Source organism: Astyanax mexicanus, chromosome 2, assembly GCF_023375975.1.
Source record: "Astyanax mexicanus isolate ESR-SI-001 chromosome 2, AstMex3_surface, whole genome shotgun sequence".
NCBI classification, from domain to species: Eukaryota; Metazoa; Chordata; class Actinopteri; order Characiformes; family Acestrorhamphidae; genus Astyanax; species Astyanax mexicanus.
In genome coordinates, this window is record NC_064409.1 from 6292791 (window position 1) to 6311484 (window position 18694).

The 18694-nt window shown below is 37.7% G+C and overlaps 1 protein-coding gene across 1 annotated transcript; it reads right to left on the reverse strand.

Annotated features, from left to right (window-relative positions):
* Window positions 1-9955: 9955 nt before the first annotated feature.
* avpr1ab (arginine vasopressin receptor 1Ab) lies at window positions 9956-16067 on the reverse strand. The gene is made up of 2 exons (XM_007233602.4): window positions 14742-16067; window positions 9956-12000 (listed from the first exon to the last, which is right to left on the reverse strand). The coding sequence occupies exons 1-2, from the start codon at window positions 15652-15654 to the stop codon at window positions 11684-11686; spliced, it is 1230 nt and encodes a 409-aa protein (XP_007233664.2). The 5' UTR covers window positions 15655-16067; the 3' UTR covers window positions 9956-11683.
* Window positions 16068-18694: the final 2627 nt, after the last annotated feature.

Here is an 18694-nt window from a genome sequence, read left to right on the forward strand (position 1 = left end):
CTTCATGCGTTTTTTTAAATAAATGGTCTGTGTAATTAACGGTGATATCATAGACCAAAATTAAAGTAATTGCTCAGTTTTATAATTTATTTATGTATAGTTTATTGTGCATGTGAGCGATAAATTGATGATACTGCTTAAATTGATAAATGGAGGCTCAATGGAGTTCCAAGACCAATATTGGTCCCTAAAATTAAATTTAATGAGTTTTAAAAGAGATTTAAGAATATAAAAAATTGGCACCCCAAAGCATACTAGTTTAAAAAAAAAAAAAAAGTAATTAAACTCCTGATTTTTGCTGACTCCACCCTCAGCTCAATTTTGCAAAATACAAAAAAATGGAATAAGTAGTTTGGAAGGAGCACTGTGTGATGTATGGGTTTAGAGGCGGGGTAGAACAAAGAGCTGATTTGCATATTGTGAATGTCCGCATACCAGAGTACACCTACACATGCTCCACCCCTATAGCACAGATGAACTTGAGGCAGAAATAAAGAAAGTTATTCTGACCTCTCTGAAATCATCTTTCTAAGAACCACTTCTCAATCATGACCATTAAAACAAAGTTAGACCCATAATCGCTGCTCCAAGCTCGTAAAGTTCGTTGAGTTAAAACATTAATTACTGTTGAATATGTGCCACGTCACCTTCTTTAGGCTTGTTAATTTCTCATTTACTATATCAGTCCACTACTGCCAAGATAATCATGCAGATTCATGCATTAAATCGGCCCCAATCTCAGCTCTGAGAACTAAATCCAACTTCACTGTAGTCAGACAATTTTATAATATGATTCTTATAAGGGGAAGAAGAATTGGGGCAACCTGTCGTAGGCAAATCCAGACATTTGTAGTTGTACTCCCTTATTTAAAACTTTAATGGTGGCACATGACAACAATAGTTTTATAACTTGTGATTTAACATTTTGTTCTAGAAATAGTTATATGGAACCTTAAACAATTAATTACAGCATTGAATAGTTAAAGTGGTTCAACACAGAGCTCTAAAAGCTAAAACATATTTATTTTATATATTTTTAAACAGCTTATTTAGCTATTTCTCCAGCTTCCAGCACACCTGTATTCTATAAAAAAGGTCAGATGAACAAACAGATACTAACACATTGATGTGTTTCAATGTTATGATTTTAGATTGTTTGACACTTTTTAAATTACTACATGATTCTTTATGTGTTCCTAAATGTAGACATATAAACATTGACTGGTACTATTATTATATGTGTTTGGACAAGGTCTAAAAAAGTGTTTGTTCTTGTCATTTTTTTACTTAAAAAACTAATATGCAGGAACTCATTTAGAAAAGTCAACAGACTTTAGAAATCTGTGAATTTCTATTTGGACCAACACTAAGATCAATATATTTTATTAAAGCTGATGTCTGTAAGTTTGGGGATTTGGGGGATTTAGAGTCCTCTCTGGTGAGAATGGGTAATTGCACTGAGCATGCGAAAGAATCATTTTAAACTGGGCGGGTGTGATGCGGTCTCCTTTTAGAGCGGATGAATCCGATTCCAGGTTATGTTCAGTCAGAGAGAGAGAGAGAGCTCAGTCAGAAACTTCACTCCTTCGTTTCTTTGGTTTTACTATGAGTGAATGATCTACTGAGCCCCTTCTGAAGTCTCCATTGCTCCACCAGTCACTCGCTTTCAGTAAAACTGAGCCAAATCCTCTTTTAGAGGCTGTACGTGTGACGTAAGTACGTAAAGATATGTGACGTGACCAAGAAGAAGAATTCCCACCAAAAGCAACCCGACACCCCAGTTTTTAGAATGAATATATTAGGCTTAACTTCTCCACTCAGAAATGCTTCTGCTTTCACTTTAGAAACAAAATAATAAGGACTGCCACTTTACTTAGAGTAGATGTAGTTCACAGTGATTCTGTAGCTTAGTTTTTCCTTTGCATGCAGTAAATCACTTGCATCACTGTAGTTCTGTTTAAACCAGCTGGCACTTTGATATACTTTTTAATATCTGTTGAATGCCACATGGCCCTTGCCGTTATTAGATCTGCTCTGCCATGATAGAGACAACAAACATTTCCCAATGGCGAGCACTCGGCTCAAAGCATAAGCCGGACATTACCTGCCAATTGGGTTACAAGAGCTGCCAGTTCTCTTGTCAGTGGTGTTTAGATCCGTAGATGTCCAAACCATTATGTGAACAGAATGCTGGGATCCCGGCTGAGCTGGCCATTACTGGTTGATAAGATTCGGATCGGGGCAGAGCAGACGCTAACGCCCGTTTCATTTTAAACAGATAAGGAAAAGCTGTGGAGAAGTCCTTAAACCCCTGCTGGAGATGAGAGGACTTCAGGTCTAAAACCTCTCCAAGCCTGAAACAGATGTATGAGATCAGAGCAGAGGTTTGTTAGCATGGCTCGCTAAGTTGCAACAAGCTAACTGTGGAAATTCTGGAGACATAGAATAGCTCAGGAATTATCACCTTATGTCCGAGTTTAATCAGATCTGAAAGATACTTGTTAATTGGTTGTAATATTATTTGTAGGTGAATTGGTGCCATTTCTGTTCCCAGGAAATTCAATAATTCATAAATGTGAACACAAAATAACTTTAAAATACATTTTATTATTAAGCATAGTGTCTTGTACATAGAACTAATTGCAAAAGTAAGATATGTAATTAAAAACATTAATAAAAACTACTTAGAACACTGATTTTTTTTTATTTTGTTACCTGTCCCCACTCTCAAACTATAAAACCCTTCAGAGATGTATTTTATTTTTTGCATTGTTGTGTGACTCCAAATACCATCTATGCTTTTATTTATTTTTTATTTTTTTCATAGTAAATCCATAATAGTTCAATTAAAATATACATTTTAGTTGTGTCCCTGGGTTTCACTCAGTCCTGTTACCTGTAAATGTAACACATTATCTCATCTAAAACATCTGGAACATTCTACAACAAGTCACATCCACAACAGGAAGTGACATCAGCTGGTTCTTGTGGAGATCGTGGGAAGATCAAACTCCCAAAGTTCCCTCATTAGTTTTTCTGCTTGTTTGATCTCATTGTAACTGTAATGACTGAGAAGCTCAATCTCAAAACTCAGTGCTGTTACCTAAACTAATTATTAGATCTTATTGTCTTGTCTTATCATTTTTAAAATACAAATTATGGGGAAAAATGTGTATGTTTAGTGTTCTCATGATATTCGCATAGCTGCTATTAACCTATTTTTCATGTTTTTGCTAATTCTATGTTAAAAATTCTATGCTCAGTCCTGTTACTCAAAACAGAGTAACATGACTCTCTATTCTTTAGTTAACTCTAAATAGAAAATAAATGGTCTTGGTCTTGTTGCACTTGTTGCATTAATTTCAACCCTATAGATCTACCAGAAAATTATACATTTATTATTAAATAAAATAACGGACCCAAATCACCACTTCTTTTTTGTTTTTGTTCAGTTTTTAAGTTTAATTCAGTTGCTTTTATTGATTATTGTAGTGTGTTTTGCTGCAAACACCTTAGGCTATTCTACATAACCCCAATCACCACATTGTAGAAGGATAGAGCTTGAAATCACGCTGACAACCACTGGAGTCAACTTGAACTCTAATGAGGCATCCCCTCGCACCAGCTCCGCAAATCAGCATGGCTCACCATCAATCCACACTCAGCAGCTGCTCCTCTACACGTTTAGAGGGAGCTGAGAGAGATAAAGAAGACACATAGAGTGATACATCACTTTATGTAGCACTCTCATGCACTTTCTTTGCAAATTAATGTTTGAGGATTATTTATGTTTAGCCTGCAGGCAGTTCCAGAGGACTACCAAGGTAAGCATATCTAGTCCATGTGTACAGCTAAGGAATTAAAGCAACATCAAGCACCTTCAATATCAATGTAGCACTATGTAACTTTGGTGGAGGCACACATTTGTGAATAATAAATAAAATACAGGGGTTGGACAATGAATCTGACACACCCGTCATTTTAGTGTGGGAGGTTTTATGGCTAAACTGGAGCAGCCTGGTGGCCAATCTTTATCAATTTCACATTGCACCAGTAAGAGCAGAGTGTGAAGGTTCAATTAGCAGAGTAAGAGCACAGTTCTGCTAAAAATATTGCAATGCACACAACATTATGGGTGACATACCAGAGTTAAAAAGAGGACAAATTGTTGGTGCACGTCTTGCTGGAGCATCTGTGACCAAGACAGCAAGTCTTTGTGATGTATGAAGAGCCATGGTATCCAGGTTAATGTCAGCATACCACCAAGAAGAATGAACCACATCCAACAGGATTAACTGTGGATGCTGTAAGAGGAAGCTGTCTGAAAGGGATGTTTGGGTACTAACCCTGATTGTATCCAAAAAACATAAAACCACGGCTGATCAAATCACGGCAGAATTCAATGTGCACCTCAACTCTCCTGTTTCCATTAGAACTGTCCGTCAGAACAATGAATTATTGTGGTCTAAAACCAGGTGTTTCTGTTTCATTGTCCAACCCCTGTATATATATCTGCTTTAAATCTGTATGGGTACAGCATATCAGTAATCCATATTCAGCAGTAATATGTTAATCAGACGAGTAATCTGTTTTAAAGCTGTGTACATTCCAGCATGTATACAGTTAAGCCGATATGTTCTTTAGTTTTTCTGTTGTGCCTTTCATGCTGTAGTGAGTTGAGAGTGCTCTGAGCCTCTGGGCGGGAGAGTTATGCTGTGCAGATCAGCGGTGGGGAGTCACTGTGTCTAATACCCGTGGCTCAGAGCATATCTGTCAAGCACAGGAGCGCTGTGTTCCAGCATTTCATTATACGACCCAGAGCAGGGCTGCAGTCCCCTCCACAGCCGGGGCCAGAACAGCCAGCCCTGTCTAATCAAGAATGTCCTGAACTCAGTGTGGACCCACAATCAATATATATATTATATATATAGTGTGTGTGTGTGTGTGTCTGCAACTCTTGACCATGACATCTACAGAATCCTTCAGGTATGTGCTGTGCTTAAGCATTGAATATAAAGCATTCCTAGCATTTGAAAAAAACACAATAAGTACACAGACTGATTATTACACACTACTAGGAATTGATAGTAAGAATGTCACGATTACATAAATTATATTTATGTAATATATTGTGTCTTTCAAAGCTCTGTGCCTTGTTTTAAATGTCAGGGCCTTTAGAATTATACCAATGAAGTTTGCAGCTACTTTGAGCTTGTCGTTAATTTTGTTAAAAAAAGCTATTTCTTTGCCTGTAAGTACTAGTATTGTAAGTCTGTTGGGAGCATCAGCTGAAAGCACTGTATTTTAGAATGATGGAGGAGAATGGAGGTGGAATATTTGACAAATGTTTTTACTCGTTATCCTGTTTCACTACACCCCATTTCACACTGTTATAGTAAAATATAATAAGCTAATAAAATAATCAAGAAAAAATGTTGTTTTTTATTTTTTTATTTCAAATGTATTAATTTTTTTCCCCAATTCCTCTGGTCAATTGTCCCACCTATTCAGCTGCTAGTCACCTGTATATCCCTCATCCTCTTTTCGAACTGCTGCTGATGCATCATTGCCGAATAGACTCGGTTCTGATACATCAGCTCACAGATGCAGCCTTGCACTGATCAACATCACCCTAGGGGTGATGAGGGGAAAGAGCGCCATCTAATGTACCCACCCAGAGAGAGCAAGGCCAATTGTGCTCTCTCTGGGCTCTGATAGCTGATGGCAAGCTACATGACCAGGATTTGAACCAGCAATCTCTTTTTCATAGTGGAAGTATTTTAGATCACTAGAATATTTTTTTTCTTAAACAATAAAAGTGCATTGTCCATCTAGTTGTACAGCTTGCCAAAAGAAGGTGGGTGTGAACATGATAAAAAATATGTTTTAAAAAATGAAGATAAAAAAAATTATTAAATTTGGGAAATATGAAAAGTAATCTTTCAAAATAAGGGCTAATAAGGGCCTAATAGCACAGTTTTCTGTTTACAATTTACAATTACAGTACATTAATTAACAGTAACATTACTTATGACAGTAATATAACAATCAATGCTTGTTAAGAAATTATTAAACATCACTGGATTTTTAATAATTAAGATTGTTGTAAATAATAATGAATTAAGACATTAGTAGACATTAATAATGTTATAATTCATTAATAATAATGTAACTAATTTCATTTAATTATTATTTGAAATATTTTGTAGTAAGTAATGTTAATAAATGCATTCTTATTGTAAAGTGTTACCCAGTATTCTGATGATGCTTTACCAGCATTAAAGCAATTTTTTATACCTCTGTTTTTATGTACATTATTGCACTATTGTCTTGTGTCTTTTGCCCTATGTATGTCTATTTGTGTCCTTGTTGTATTGTATATTTAGTGTCTCCCATTTTTTTACATTTATATATTTTATATTTTTATCTTGCTTCTATCTTGTACTTGTTGTAACAAAAATTTAATCCTCTGGTGTTTTCACCATTTTATCCCCTGTAGATTCCTTGTTAAAGCTTTAAAACTTTCTAGTATCAGTAAACAACATTAAATAGTAAAAACGCAGACTGAATATACACAATACTTTTATTTAAATCATCTGTATTTACAGCAAATATGAATATGAATGTACCAGGAGACGCCAGCTTGCTGAATATATTCGTCAGTTCAGCTCAGCCAACTGTTTGGAACAATCAGTCAACACAGGCTGGATTAGGCTTTAGGTAGACAAAGCGTTCTCCTTCTGCGGTGTAGTAAACACACTCTGAACGAGTGATCTCTCACACACACACATACACACACACACACGCGCTCTCCAGATACATTCGCTATCTCTCTCTCACATACACACGTACTCATGTACTTACATGAACTTACACACACACACACACTCCCACACAATGAACGAGCTTCCTGTCATGGTTGTAAACAACTAAAAGACTAACGTTGGTCTGAGAAAGAAAGCGTAATTACTCACTAGAGAATACCAAACGCATGTTCAGCCACAAAACATCAGAACTAAGACAGAGGTCACGGTCGCGTAGCCATGAAGTGCAACATCAATACTGATCTAACACACTGACAATTCAAGCAAATCACCTTTCAGCAAATGGAGCTATAGTAGCCATGGGTCATTCATGAATAATTAACCATATTTTAATGACATTTTGAAAAAAAATGGAATACTGTATTTTTTGCACTTTAAGGTGCACTTAAAATCCTTTAATTTTCCCCAAAATCAACAGTGAGCCTCATAATCTGGTGCGCTTTATGTATGAATTCTACCAGTCACGTATTAAGGAGCAGTAAAGCCACTCCGCTGAAGTACATAAAGGAGGTTCAGTTTACTTCTCCAGCAGTATTAGCATTAGCCGCTAAACGCTAGCTCTTTGGCTAGTGAGTATTATCAGCCTGTAGACTGCAGCTAACCCCTGCTGGCACTGCTGTAGCAGCATTAGGATAACCACTAGCAGATAGCCGCTAATGCTAATGCTCCAGCTTCAGTGGAAATCTGGAAATTTAAGCTTAGTGTAAATAAACAGAAGCGCTTTACTCATCCAAATAAACAGTTTTCAGGAGAGAAATCTGTGTTTATTAACATCCAGCACTCATTTGACTTGTCTGACTCGTCTGAATTTTAATTTTTAGAATTTAAGTTTTGTTTACTTAATTTAGCTTAGCTTTACAGGTATAAAAATAGACCAGAAAATAGGCGTTTATTGATAAAGCACCTTATAATCTAGTGCACCTTATAGTGCGAAAAAGTCAAGGTAATTTAGGACATGCTATAGATTAACAATTATTGAATTTGTAAGGTTCTGCACCAGTAATTCAACTTTGCCTTCAGTGGAATTATTATTGTTATTTTTTTTTAAATAAGTAAACTATCAAAGTCATGTCAATTTGGGTTTTTGGTAAAAAAAAATACCCTGCTGAAAAAAAAAACCCTACAACGTAGACACCTCAAGCTGTTCAAACTGGCTGAGCTGGTTAAGATGGATGACAGAATATTTGGCAACAAAAAAATAGTGAAAAGACAGTTTGATTCAATTTAAAGTCATACTTTTATGTTTCCTCTAATAAGTTAAAAGAGGATTGAAACTACACAGGGCTAGGATTGTAATGTTAGCTGTAAACATGTTAACATTTTCTCTAACATGTGACTTAAGTAGCACTGCTGAGGTACATTTTTGATTAAAATAGCAGTGCTGAGGTGCATTTTTTATTAGAATAGCAGTGCTGAGGTCATTTTTGGTAAGAATAGCAGTGCTGAAGTAAATTCATCCTTAAAATAGCACTGCTGAGGTAAATTTGCTTGGTAAATAGAGTGCTTTTTCGATTGTCTACTGGGATATTAAATCGTTTTTATAAAGTGCTCAATAAATATTTGTTAATTATAGTTCTGTAATCACTTTTTCTTTTTGTTTGGTTTCAGTTTTGGCCAAAATGTGTCATTTTTGTGCATCTCTAGTTTAGATTGATTAAATCATATACACATACATATGTTTTTTTTTTATCTGAAAAAGCAGCTTTTCATTAATCCTGACCATGAAAAAAACAGCTTACACCATCAAAAAACAGCCATTAAAGAAACTAATGGATTTTTCAGCAAGGTACTTTTTGAGTGCATCTAGAGTGCTTCTGCTTTTTAGCTACACTCTTTAGAAATGTGCTAGAAAAAGACTGCGTGTGATGGTATTTTTTACTTTCAAATGATTGTATGTTTCTTCATAACACCAAAAGTGGTTCTTTTATGACTTTACTTACAGAAGTCTTTTATGCAACTTTAATTTTCTATAAGTGTATGAACTGAAAATTACTATTTTTACAATGAAATGCATAAATAATACAGAGCTGCAAAATCCATTCATCCCTGGGGATTTGGTTGCATCTTAACACTAAAATTATGTGCTGATTTTTTTTTTTGTCTAGCAAGATAAAGCTTGTTAGCAGCAGTATGCTGTCTACAGATGCTCACAGCATGCAGATGAATTGAAACTGGTACAGTTCATGCTGGAAATAAGTGAAGTTCTTTTAGTTTTTCCCATCGTTCATATTCTTCAAAAAACTGAAATATATTTTACATTCATTACGCTTCTGTGTTTTTGTTTTTTTTATGGGCCAAAAAAAAAAACATATTTTTAGCCAAACCATAGAACTATAAGGCTATAAGTCTATGAGTCACTTAAATACAGTATCTGTTTTTTTTAAAATAATACATTTGCATACAATCAGTTCAGTTCTTAAACTTAATGTAGCTTTAAAATTCATTCAAATTCATTCAAACAAAATCATTGTTTGAACTCATTACCTTGTTTTTCAGTGAACTCTAGGCCAGTTTATTCCATTCATTAGTCCGATTAGTGTTGCTTTGACATAAGCAATCACAATCAATCCTGTTTTGGCCCAAACATGCTGCTGTTACCAAGACAACAGTCAACATAATCCTGTCCCAAATTGGTCCAAAAGAGTCATTGTTCCCCAAGACAAACACAGCAAAATGTTTGTATCTATGCAACAACAATCAACAAAGTTGTGGCCCAAAAGCATTACTGTTACCGGCACAACTACAGCAAACATGATAATGGGCTTAAAAATGGGTCCAAAAGATTTGCTGTTTCATAGAAAACCACAGCTGACCCTGTTTATGACCCAAATTTGCTTTTGCTGTTATTAACACAACTGCAGTCAACATGACAATAATGGCCCAAAATTGGCCCAAAGCAATTGTTGTTTTCTAGATCAGGGTTTTTCTACCTTTTCCACTTCACAGCCCAACACTCTTTATAACTAAAAAGCATAACGACCCACAAGTTAACTCAACTTATTATGTAAAACTGTTTGGCTTTTATTTATCAATTGCCTACTATGTTGATGTTGTTAAATTTAACTTGATTTACTTTGGAATACCGTTTTATGCGTGTGTTCGTAATATGTTTATATTATTTTAAAAATGTATATATGTGGTTGATCTCTAGATTTGTTTTTATAGTAAATTATTATTCCACTCCTCCCTTCATTATTTAAAGTGATGTTACCAGCTCAATACAGACCTGAGACCCCATTAACTGTCATTATTAGTCCGAGCCCGATTTAAACTCAACATTTTTTTTTGTAAGTACAGCGACAAAACTGAGCTTTAAAAAAAAAATCGGATGTTTGAAGGAACAAAGTCTGTTTAGAACGATGTTAATTAACATTGCAACACTGAAGAAGCATAGACCTATTATTATTTGAGAAAAATATGTATTAAAAACAGCAACACACAGCTCTGCAAGTCAAGTTTGTAATGCAGACAAGTGGAGGAGCTCACATGTGCGTGAGCCCCAGAGCCACTTGATTATAAAATTCTAACTAGTGCAATCTTTTTTGTTACTTTGCTGAATTTTGATTTTCACGCCATAGCTTTATACAAAATAGAAACAGCATTAAAAAAGGACACTACAGTTGGGGCTCAGGCAAGGAATCTAAACTCTACTGTGTGGCCCACTGGTTGAGAAACCCTGACCTGACAACCACAGTTGATCCTTGACCCAAAATTGACCCAAAATTGTCAATACAGGGTCATAATGCTGTTATTAACACAACTACAGTCAGATAAAATCAATTTTAGTCCAAAATTGGTCTAAAATAGACTGTAGTTGGTTGGATCGTAAACAGTGCCATGACCTGAAATTATTACCAGGCAATCATGACAAATGGTACCATCAATGTGACCTTATGCTATTGACCCAATAGTGTCACTGTAACGTCCAATGCACCTTATTCCCTCTGCACCCATGTTGAAACGAAAGCGAGGCTTGGGGTTAGCTGTCTTCTCTGCTAATGTTTATCTGGTTAGATTGGCTGGCTGGGTAATCTTAATATGGCTAGCCTTATTAAGATTAATGCCAAAAACAGTCCAGCTAAGCAAGACCAGGCTACCCATGGTAGAATATAGCTAGCTAGCTAAGCAGGCTAAAGAGCTAAAGAGCTATGGCTTGACTAACGTTACCCCACACCCACTTGTTTTGACGTTAAACCCCATAAATAACCTGTTCTGGATTAATTAGGTAATAGCAGGTTACCGTGTTTAGCTAGCTTGCTGTCTTCTCTGCTAACGTTTATCTGGTTACATTGGCTGGCTGGGTAATCTTAATATGGCTAACCTTATTGAGATTAATGCCAAATACAGTTCAGCTAACTTAACTAGCTAGTTAACCTAGCTAAGCAGGCTACTCTAAAGAGCTATGGCTTGACTAACGTTAGCCCACGCCCACTCGTTTTGATGTTAAACCCAATAAATAACCAGTTCAGGGTTGATCAAGTCATAGACGCTGCTATAACTCTCTTTGCTAACATTCATCTGGCTAGATTGGCTGGTTGAGTAATATTAAGATGGCTAGCCAGTTCATCTGAAACTGAAGTGGCGATCTCTACTGATTTTGTGAATCAAATCAAGGTGAAGTACAGGATCTTTGGGGAAACTATGAAAAGTTTGACCTCTATAAGCTTTCTTTCTTTTTGAAGAAGTGCATTTGGGAACGCAGCATTGAGGTGGCATTGCTACTAGTACCCATCGGTCCAACATTACTTTCGTCCCCCACAGCCTCGTTTTGGTAGACGATGGTGACTAAAGCAAAGAGTATGCAACTCCATGAACACTGTTCCTGTTTGAACGTTTGTAAACATTAAACATGGCCGTCTTTAGGCCTCGAGTGGGATGGTGTGGCTGGCTCTGCGAGGATAGTCCAGCACTACAGACTGGCTGGACTTGCGCGAGTTACACGGCTCCCTCCATGAGTCGGAGGCGCTGGTGGGGGTCCGTGCAGTGGGCAGTTTGCCCGCTGCGGTGGTCCTCCGCACACTGCCGTCTGAGCTGGAGCGTCCGGGCCGCCAGCATGGGAGGCAGCGCAGGAAGTCGTGGAGGAGGTGACCACTGAACAGCATATAGATCCAGGGGTTGCAGCAGCTGTTGAGACTGGCCAGCAAAGCTGAAAGGGTCACCGCCGTGTTCTCCGAGTCTGAAGGAAGGAAACAGGGGAGACGAGGGAGGTGGAGAGAGAGAGAGAAGGGGGGGGGAGGGTGAACATGAGCGGAAGATGAACAATAAACCCTCCCTGTTGATTCCTGAGGAAGTGTTAGATTAATATAGCCACACTTATGAGTGTTTTTCACACATCCGGACAAGTCCGGCAAATCCATCTGGGGCACAACAATGCCAAAATGCATTTCTCCACAAGATGAAGTCTCAATCAAAAGACTTAAATCTAATTTAGAAAACTGATCGAATAAATGTACTTTTTAGACATGCTTCTCAAAGATTTCCCTAAAGGAATTACACAGCATGTAAACCATTCCAAGCTCATGTTATTATTATCAGTGCAGAAAGAAAGAAATGGCTTTGAGCACTTAATGCACTAGATGTAGAGATCTGAGTTAATATGAGCAAATAGCCTTTGCAGGGCAAACACATGTACAGCACCGTCCCCACTGTTAAACACTGTTAACACTGTGTCAATAAACAATGCAGCTGTGCAGGAATTAACATTATATGGGATCTACAATATGTGGTATGTGATTTGGTAATGCTTTATAATATAGCCCAGGTTTTAGAGGGTAACTACTGTGCACTTACAGAATAAGAGCCGTAAAAGATACCGTATGTCAATTCAGTTTTGCTGCATTAATTTTTCATTAAGATCTTGCAGCAGCATTGATGATGGTAGAGTCTGACCACTGCACAAAGCAGCTCTTCTCCATCCAGCACATCCCAAAGATTCTCAATGAGGTTAAGATCTGGACTCTGTGGTGAACTCTCTCAATCCATGTGGTATACATAGCTATGTGTAAGCTAACTACATCAATAATAAAATCTCCTAAAATTAAATTGTTGTGTAAGTTATAAAGTAAAATATAAAGTAATATGATAATTAGTAACAATATTTAGGTTAATCCTTTTCACAGAGTTTCAAACTTGCAGCTCACCATCTACAGTAGTGAGCAGTGAAAAAGGGGGTGAATGTGTTTATTCACAAAAAACATATATATTTTTCAATAAAGCAAAAATAAATCTAAAAACTAATACTCTTACTGTAAACGTACAGATATGTTCTACAGTGTCTGGAACTCACAAGATATAGAGTACTATAGTTTCTAATAATAGACACAGTTCAATAGGTGAACTGGCCTCATTAAGTATTTTGTAATCCCATGTAGTCATTTTATCTCATTCATTCAGACATGAATTAATTAGCACACTGGTTATGTGCATTATTGAATGGAGTTGATTGAACATTTGATCTGATTAATCTGTAGATATGTAGTTAAGAATCTTATTAGCATAATGAATATTTTTCTGAGAATTAAAAAAATATATTTTCTTTGAGTATCAAACAGAAACTCAAAGAAAGAGTTATGTCAAAGAAACTATATCACTAATCATAAGCATTCTATTATTCTTATAATTCTATTATTCATATAATTCAGTGTTTCCAGGACTTTATTCTGGTATAGTGAGTTATGAAAATGATCCAAATTGGCTTGTTTATAATGCAGAATTTTTTAATGCTCACTTCATTTGTTTTTGGCTTATCAGAATAAATGATAATCAATATAGAAACGGCTACAAATCCTTGCAGCAATTCCAAGGGTTCTTTTTGAATGGGGAAAGAACACCTTAAAAGACAAAACAAGGTTAAAAAACATCTTAGTATATTTAGGAATAAGCATTTAACAGGTATTATGCAATTGCAGCACAAACGCATCTTTCTTAGTAATGCAATTATTAAGAGAGCACTTCAGTTTCTGAATCATTTTCTCAGATTTTGCTATTTATAGGTTTATGTTTAAGTAAAATGAACATTGTTGTTTTATTCTATAAACTACAGACAACATTTCTCCTAAATTCCAAATAAAAATATTGCCATTTAGAGCATTTATTTGCAGAAAATGAGAAACGGCTGAAATAACAAAATAAAAGATGCAGAGCTTTCAGACCTCAAATAATGCAAAGAAAACAAGTTCATATTCATAAAGTTCAGAAGTTCAGAAATCAATATTTGGTGGAATAACCCCGTTTTTTAATCACAGTTTTAATATACTTGACATATTGTCCTCCACATTCTTACACACTGCTTTTGGATAACTTTATGCCATCATTATGCCATTCAAGCAGTTCAGTTTGGTTTGATGGCTTGTGATCATCCATCTTCCTCCTGATTATATTCCAGATTTTTTTAATTTGGTAAAATTTTAAAAACTCATCATGTTTAAGTGGTCTTTTATTTTTTTTCACGGAGCTGTATATATGGGCTAATAAATCACCAATATCCTTTGTAAATTATCCAATATATTATTCAATGGGACATGCTGTTAAGTCCGTGTTATTTTTTTGTATAAATTATAAAAACATTCGTAAAAGCATGTTGATTGACATGTTATAGGCCTACATTTTTTTTCGTTGTGTAAACGCACAATGGTAATTCTTGCGCCTTAGTTAGTTGTTATTATTTAAGTAGCGCAACCAGATTCATTAATTGTTAACAAGGAACTTTACTAAGATACTTTTTACACAAACTTAAGAAGAAACTTTACGCAAAATTTATGCAGCCCAGCTCTGGACTCTTTTTCGAGCTTATGAAACTTTTATTAATTATGACAGCATGGATGAAACTGACCAGGTGGGTACTTTTCATGGTGCACAGGGGGATAAACCACTAATAATTCTGATGATGAGTTTATGTGCACACGGTTTTGCGCTTACCGTGCCAGGAGAACTCCTCATCCCACACGGACCACATCTGCACCACGAAGAAGGGCGCCCAGCACACGACGTAAGCGAGTACGATCACGAAGGTCATCTTGACGGTCCTCAGCTTGGCGCGCGAGATCGTGGACACGCCGCTGACCCGCGCCCTGCCCGCCAGAGTCCCCGGCTCCTCCGCCGCCGCCGCTGCTCCTGCCTCTCCCCGCCGCATCTTACCCCGCACGTTCCTCCAGATGCTCCGGCAGATGAGTCCGTAGCAGAGCGCGAGCGCCAACACAGGCACGAGGAAGATGCCTGCAGCGATCCACGTCACGTACGCGCGCACTCCCCACGGCTCGATGAAGTGCCCCCAGCAGTCGTAGACCCCCGAGCCGGGGCGCACCTCGCTCAGCGAGAAGATGAAGTACTGCGGCGCGCTCAGCACCACGCTGCACAGCCACGTGGCCGCGATTGTGGCGCGCGCGCGCCGCGCCGGCCGCCGCCGCAGCGTCTCGAGCGGGTGGCACACGGCCAGGTAGCGGTCCACCGTCATCATCACCAGCATGTAGGCGGACGCGAACATGCCCAGCACCTGCGCGTGCTTCACCACGCGGCACAAAAAGTCCGGCCCGTGGAAACGGAAGGTCACCTCCCAGCAGAGCTGTGGCAGCACCTGGAAAAAAGCCACTACCAGGTCGGCCAGGCTCAGGTGCTTGATGAACAGGTGCACGCGCGAGCCCTTCTTGTTGGCGCGCCGCACGGCCAGCAGCACGCACGCGTTTCCCGCCACCGCCACCAGGAACGTGGCGCTGAGCACGCCGATCTCCAGCTTGGCCACCTCCTCGTTGCGCCCGAACGGGTCCCCGGTGCCGTTGGTCGAACCCGCATCCTTGAGCTCAGCCAGGCTTCCGTTAACGCCCGCTGAACGCATCGCTCAGTCCAGCGTGCTGCCGCTGGCCGTGGCCGCGAGAGCCAACCCGCGGCGCAGCGCGCGCCTCCGCTCCTTAATCATGCGTAAAGAACGCCGGGGATTCCCTGATACGTGGGTGCCTCGAATTTGGTTCACATTCGGGAGCGCACGCTGGTGCACGAGAGACCGAGACACCAATAGCGCGCGCAAAAAAAAATAAATAGTTGCGGTTTGTGGTAATCCCCTCCGGTAGCGCGTGTGCAGATGGAAGCACAACCTGTGGATGCAAGCAAAGCACATGCAACATGCACCAGTCTCCAGCCCAGCAGCGCGCGCTTTAAAAGGAAGCCTCAAAGTGCCGCCCTCATCCTCCTCATCCCCATCCTCCCTCCTCCCTCTCCTCAATCCCCAAACACCTCCAGTCTTCTTCACTAAGATCACAGCAGGAAAAAAAAAACGCCCCCAGCCCTCCACAGCGTATCCACAGCCCACAAACTTCCACGCCAAATTCTCATGATTGCGCAACTAGCAGAGTCCAGTCATGTAAACAGATAATCATCCGCACGTGCGTATAGAATTACAGTACATTCTGTTCTTTTACTATATTTATAGCTTTTTCTACACTGCAAAAATTGCACAGAATTTCTCATGCAGTCCTATTAAAATTACAAGATTACACTCTTGGACACACCTTATTTTTTTACATTTTAATTGAATACTTAAATCATCCAGACCATGAAGGAACACATAAGGAATCATTTAGTAAACTTAACAGGTAAAAAGCAAGCCATCAACAATAAAACAAATATCTCCCTCTCTTTAAAACTGCTAACTTCTAATGAACTATTTAATTAAGTGTGTAACACCAAACTATCTTACATATTTTACATATATGTTACAATTGCAGATTATTTTTATTCAGTGATGAACTAGCCAGCTAGGTCAGTAATCCTGCTTGATGTTTAATTATAAATTAACTTACATTAAGTGAGCTTTCACACCTAACTTGTTTGCTCCAGACTTTTGGGCGTTTTAGTTAAAACTAAAAAAGCGGGTGCGGTACCGTGAAACATGGTTCGGACCAAAGGAACAATATTTGGCCTGTATAAGAGAGGTGGTCAGATCTACTGAATCATGGTCTGGTTTCACCATAGTGTGAACTATGAACACTGTTTAGATGATTTAGAGTTTTAGATCAATAACAGGAAGTTGTGGCTGGCTATTATTACTAAATAAACAATAGAAAAAAAAAAGTTCTGAAAAGTCCACTTCATGTGATTCTGATTGCTCCTTCGCCAAACAGGTCTGACCAATCAGAGGAGACAACATGATAATGTGATTTGTTGGGGTGCATTTTGGTGAGTTAAGGTATGTGCCTGTGTGAAAACAAACCAAACCGCTTAAAGTAACTGATTCAGGCCAGAGGAAGGAACTGCAAATGTGAAAGTACAGAGGTGGATTAGCCAATGCAAATGTAAAAATGAACTGAAAAAAATGACTACATCAACTAAATATATAGCATTTTAAATATTCAAAGAAAATATTTTTATTTGACCTCAGAGCCCTTACCTGTAAACTCTGGCAACCCTATGCCAGATTAATAACAGGCCAAAGAACCACTCAAGCAAATACAGACTCAAAAAGGTAATGAAAAAGGCTCATCATCATCTGGTACCTATACGACTATATGAAGTGTAGAGTAAGCAGATCCTTCTGTGGCATCTGGGGAATTTAACTGTACTTCACCATGGGAATCATCCCTCTAAATGCTGGAGATAATGAGAAACAGATGTGTGAACAGTGTGAACAGCGTGAACGGTGCACGCAACAGGAGCAACAGTGCACGCTAAAGGGCAGCTCATAAAGTTCACACTCTGAAACACAAATCTGAATTATTGTGAGATCAAAGCAGAAGAAAGCACACTGCAGTGCACAATGTGAAATTCTGCAGCGTTCCGCAGACTGAAAAAAATGATGAGAAAAATTTACTTTAAAAAAGTTTCGCAACTTTCTGCATTTGCTTTTTTAAGTAAATTTAATTTCAGATAAATTTAAGTATTTTTGCTGAATCAATCCTTTCTTTTAGTAACCTTTACTTAATTTCTGTATACAACATTACCCAATTACAATTACTTTAATTTATACAATATTACTCAAATAATTTATGATACATAATATATTACAATTCCTGAAATGTTATCATTTTTAGTTAAAACACACATCACACTCACTGTCTCAACACATGGATATACTAAAAAGAATGTATTATGTGCCATCTATGTGTTGAGACACATGAATATGTGTGATATGTGTGTTTTAACTAAAAATATTTAAATTTAATTAATATTGTATTAATCAAGTAATTGTAATTAGGTAATATTGTATGCAGAAATTAAGTAACGTTTACTAAAAGACAGGATTGATTCAGTAAAATAAATTAAGTCAAGTTTACTAAAAGAAAGGATTGATTCAGTAAAATAAATGAAGTAAAGTTTATTAAAAGAAAGGATTGATTCAGTAAAAATAAATGACGTAAAGTTTACTAAAAGAAAGGATTGATTCAGTAAAAATAAATGAAGTAAAGTTTACTAAAAGAAAGGATTGATTCAGTAAAAATAAATGAAGTAAAGTTTACTAAAAGAAAGGATTGATTCAGTAAAAATAAATGAAGTAAAGTTTACTAAAAGAAAGGATTGACTGAAGTTCAGTTCACTTATTTACTCTATGTAACATTTAAGTCTTGAAACCGAGTTGAAGTTACTTAAATTTATCTGAAATTAAATTTACTTAAAAAAAAGCAAATGCAGAAAATTGTGAAAAAAATTTTCAAGTAAATTTTACGCAGCATTTTTTTAGTGCAGAGAAGTTGGAAGTGAGGGGATTCACTGGTGTCTGCAGCCTTTATACTGAACGAGCAAATAAGGAAAATGACCAGCCCACCCACCATCTCAAGGGCTGAGGCTTCTGAGAGAACATTGGCTCTGGTCTGATGCCATCTGACAAAATTAGAGTGACCTTTATGATGCTTCCTATGTGCAGTGTGGGCGTGTGAGCTGGGAGG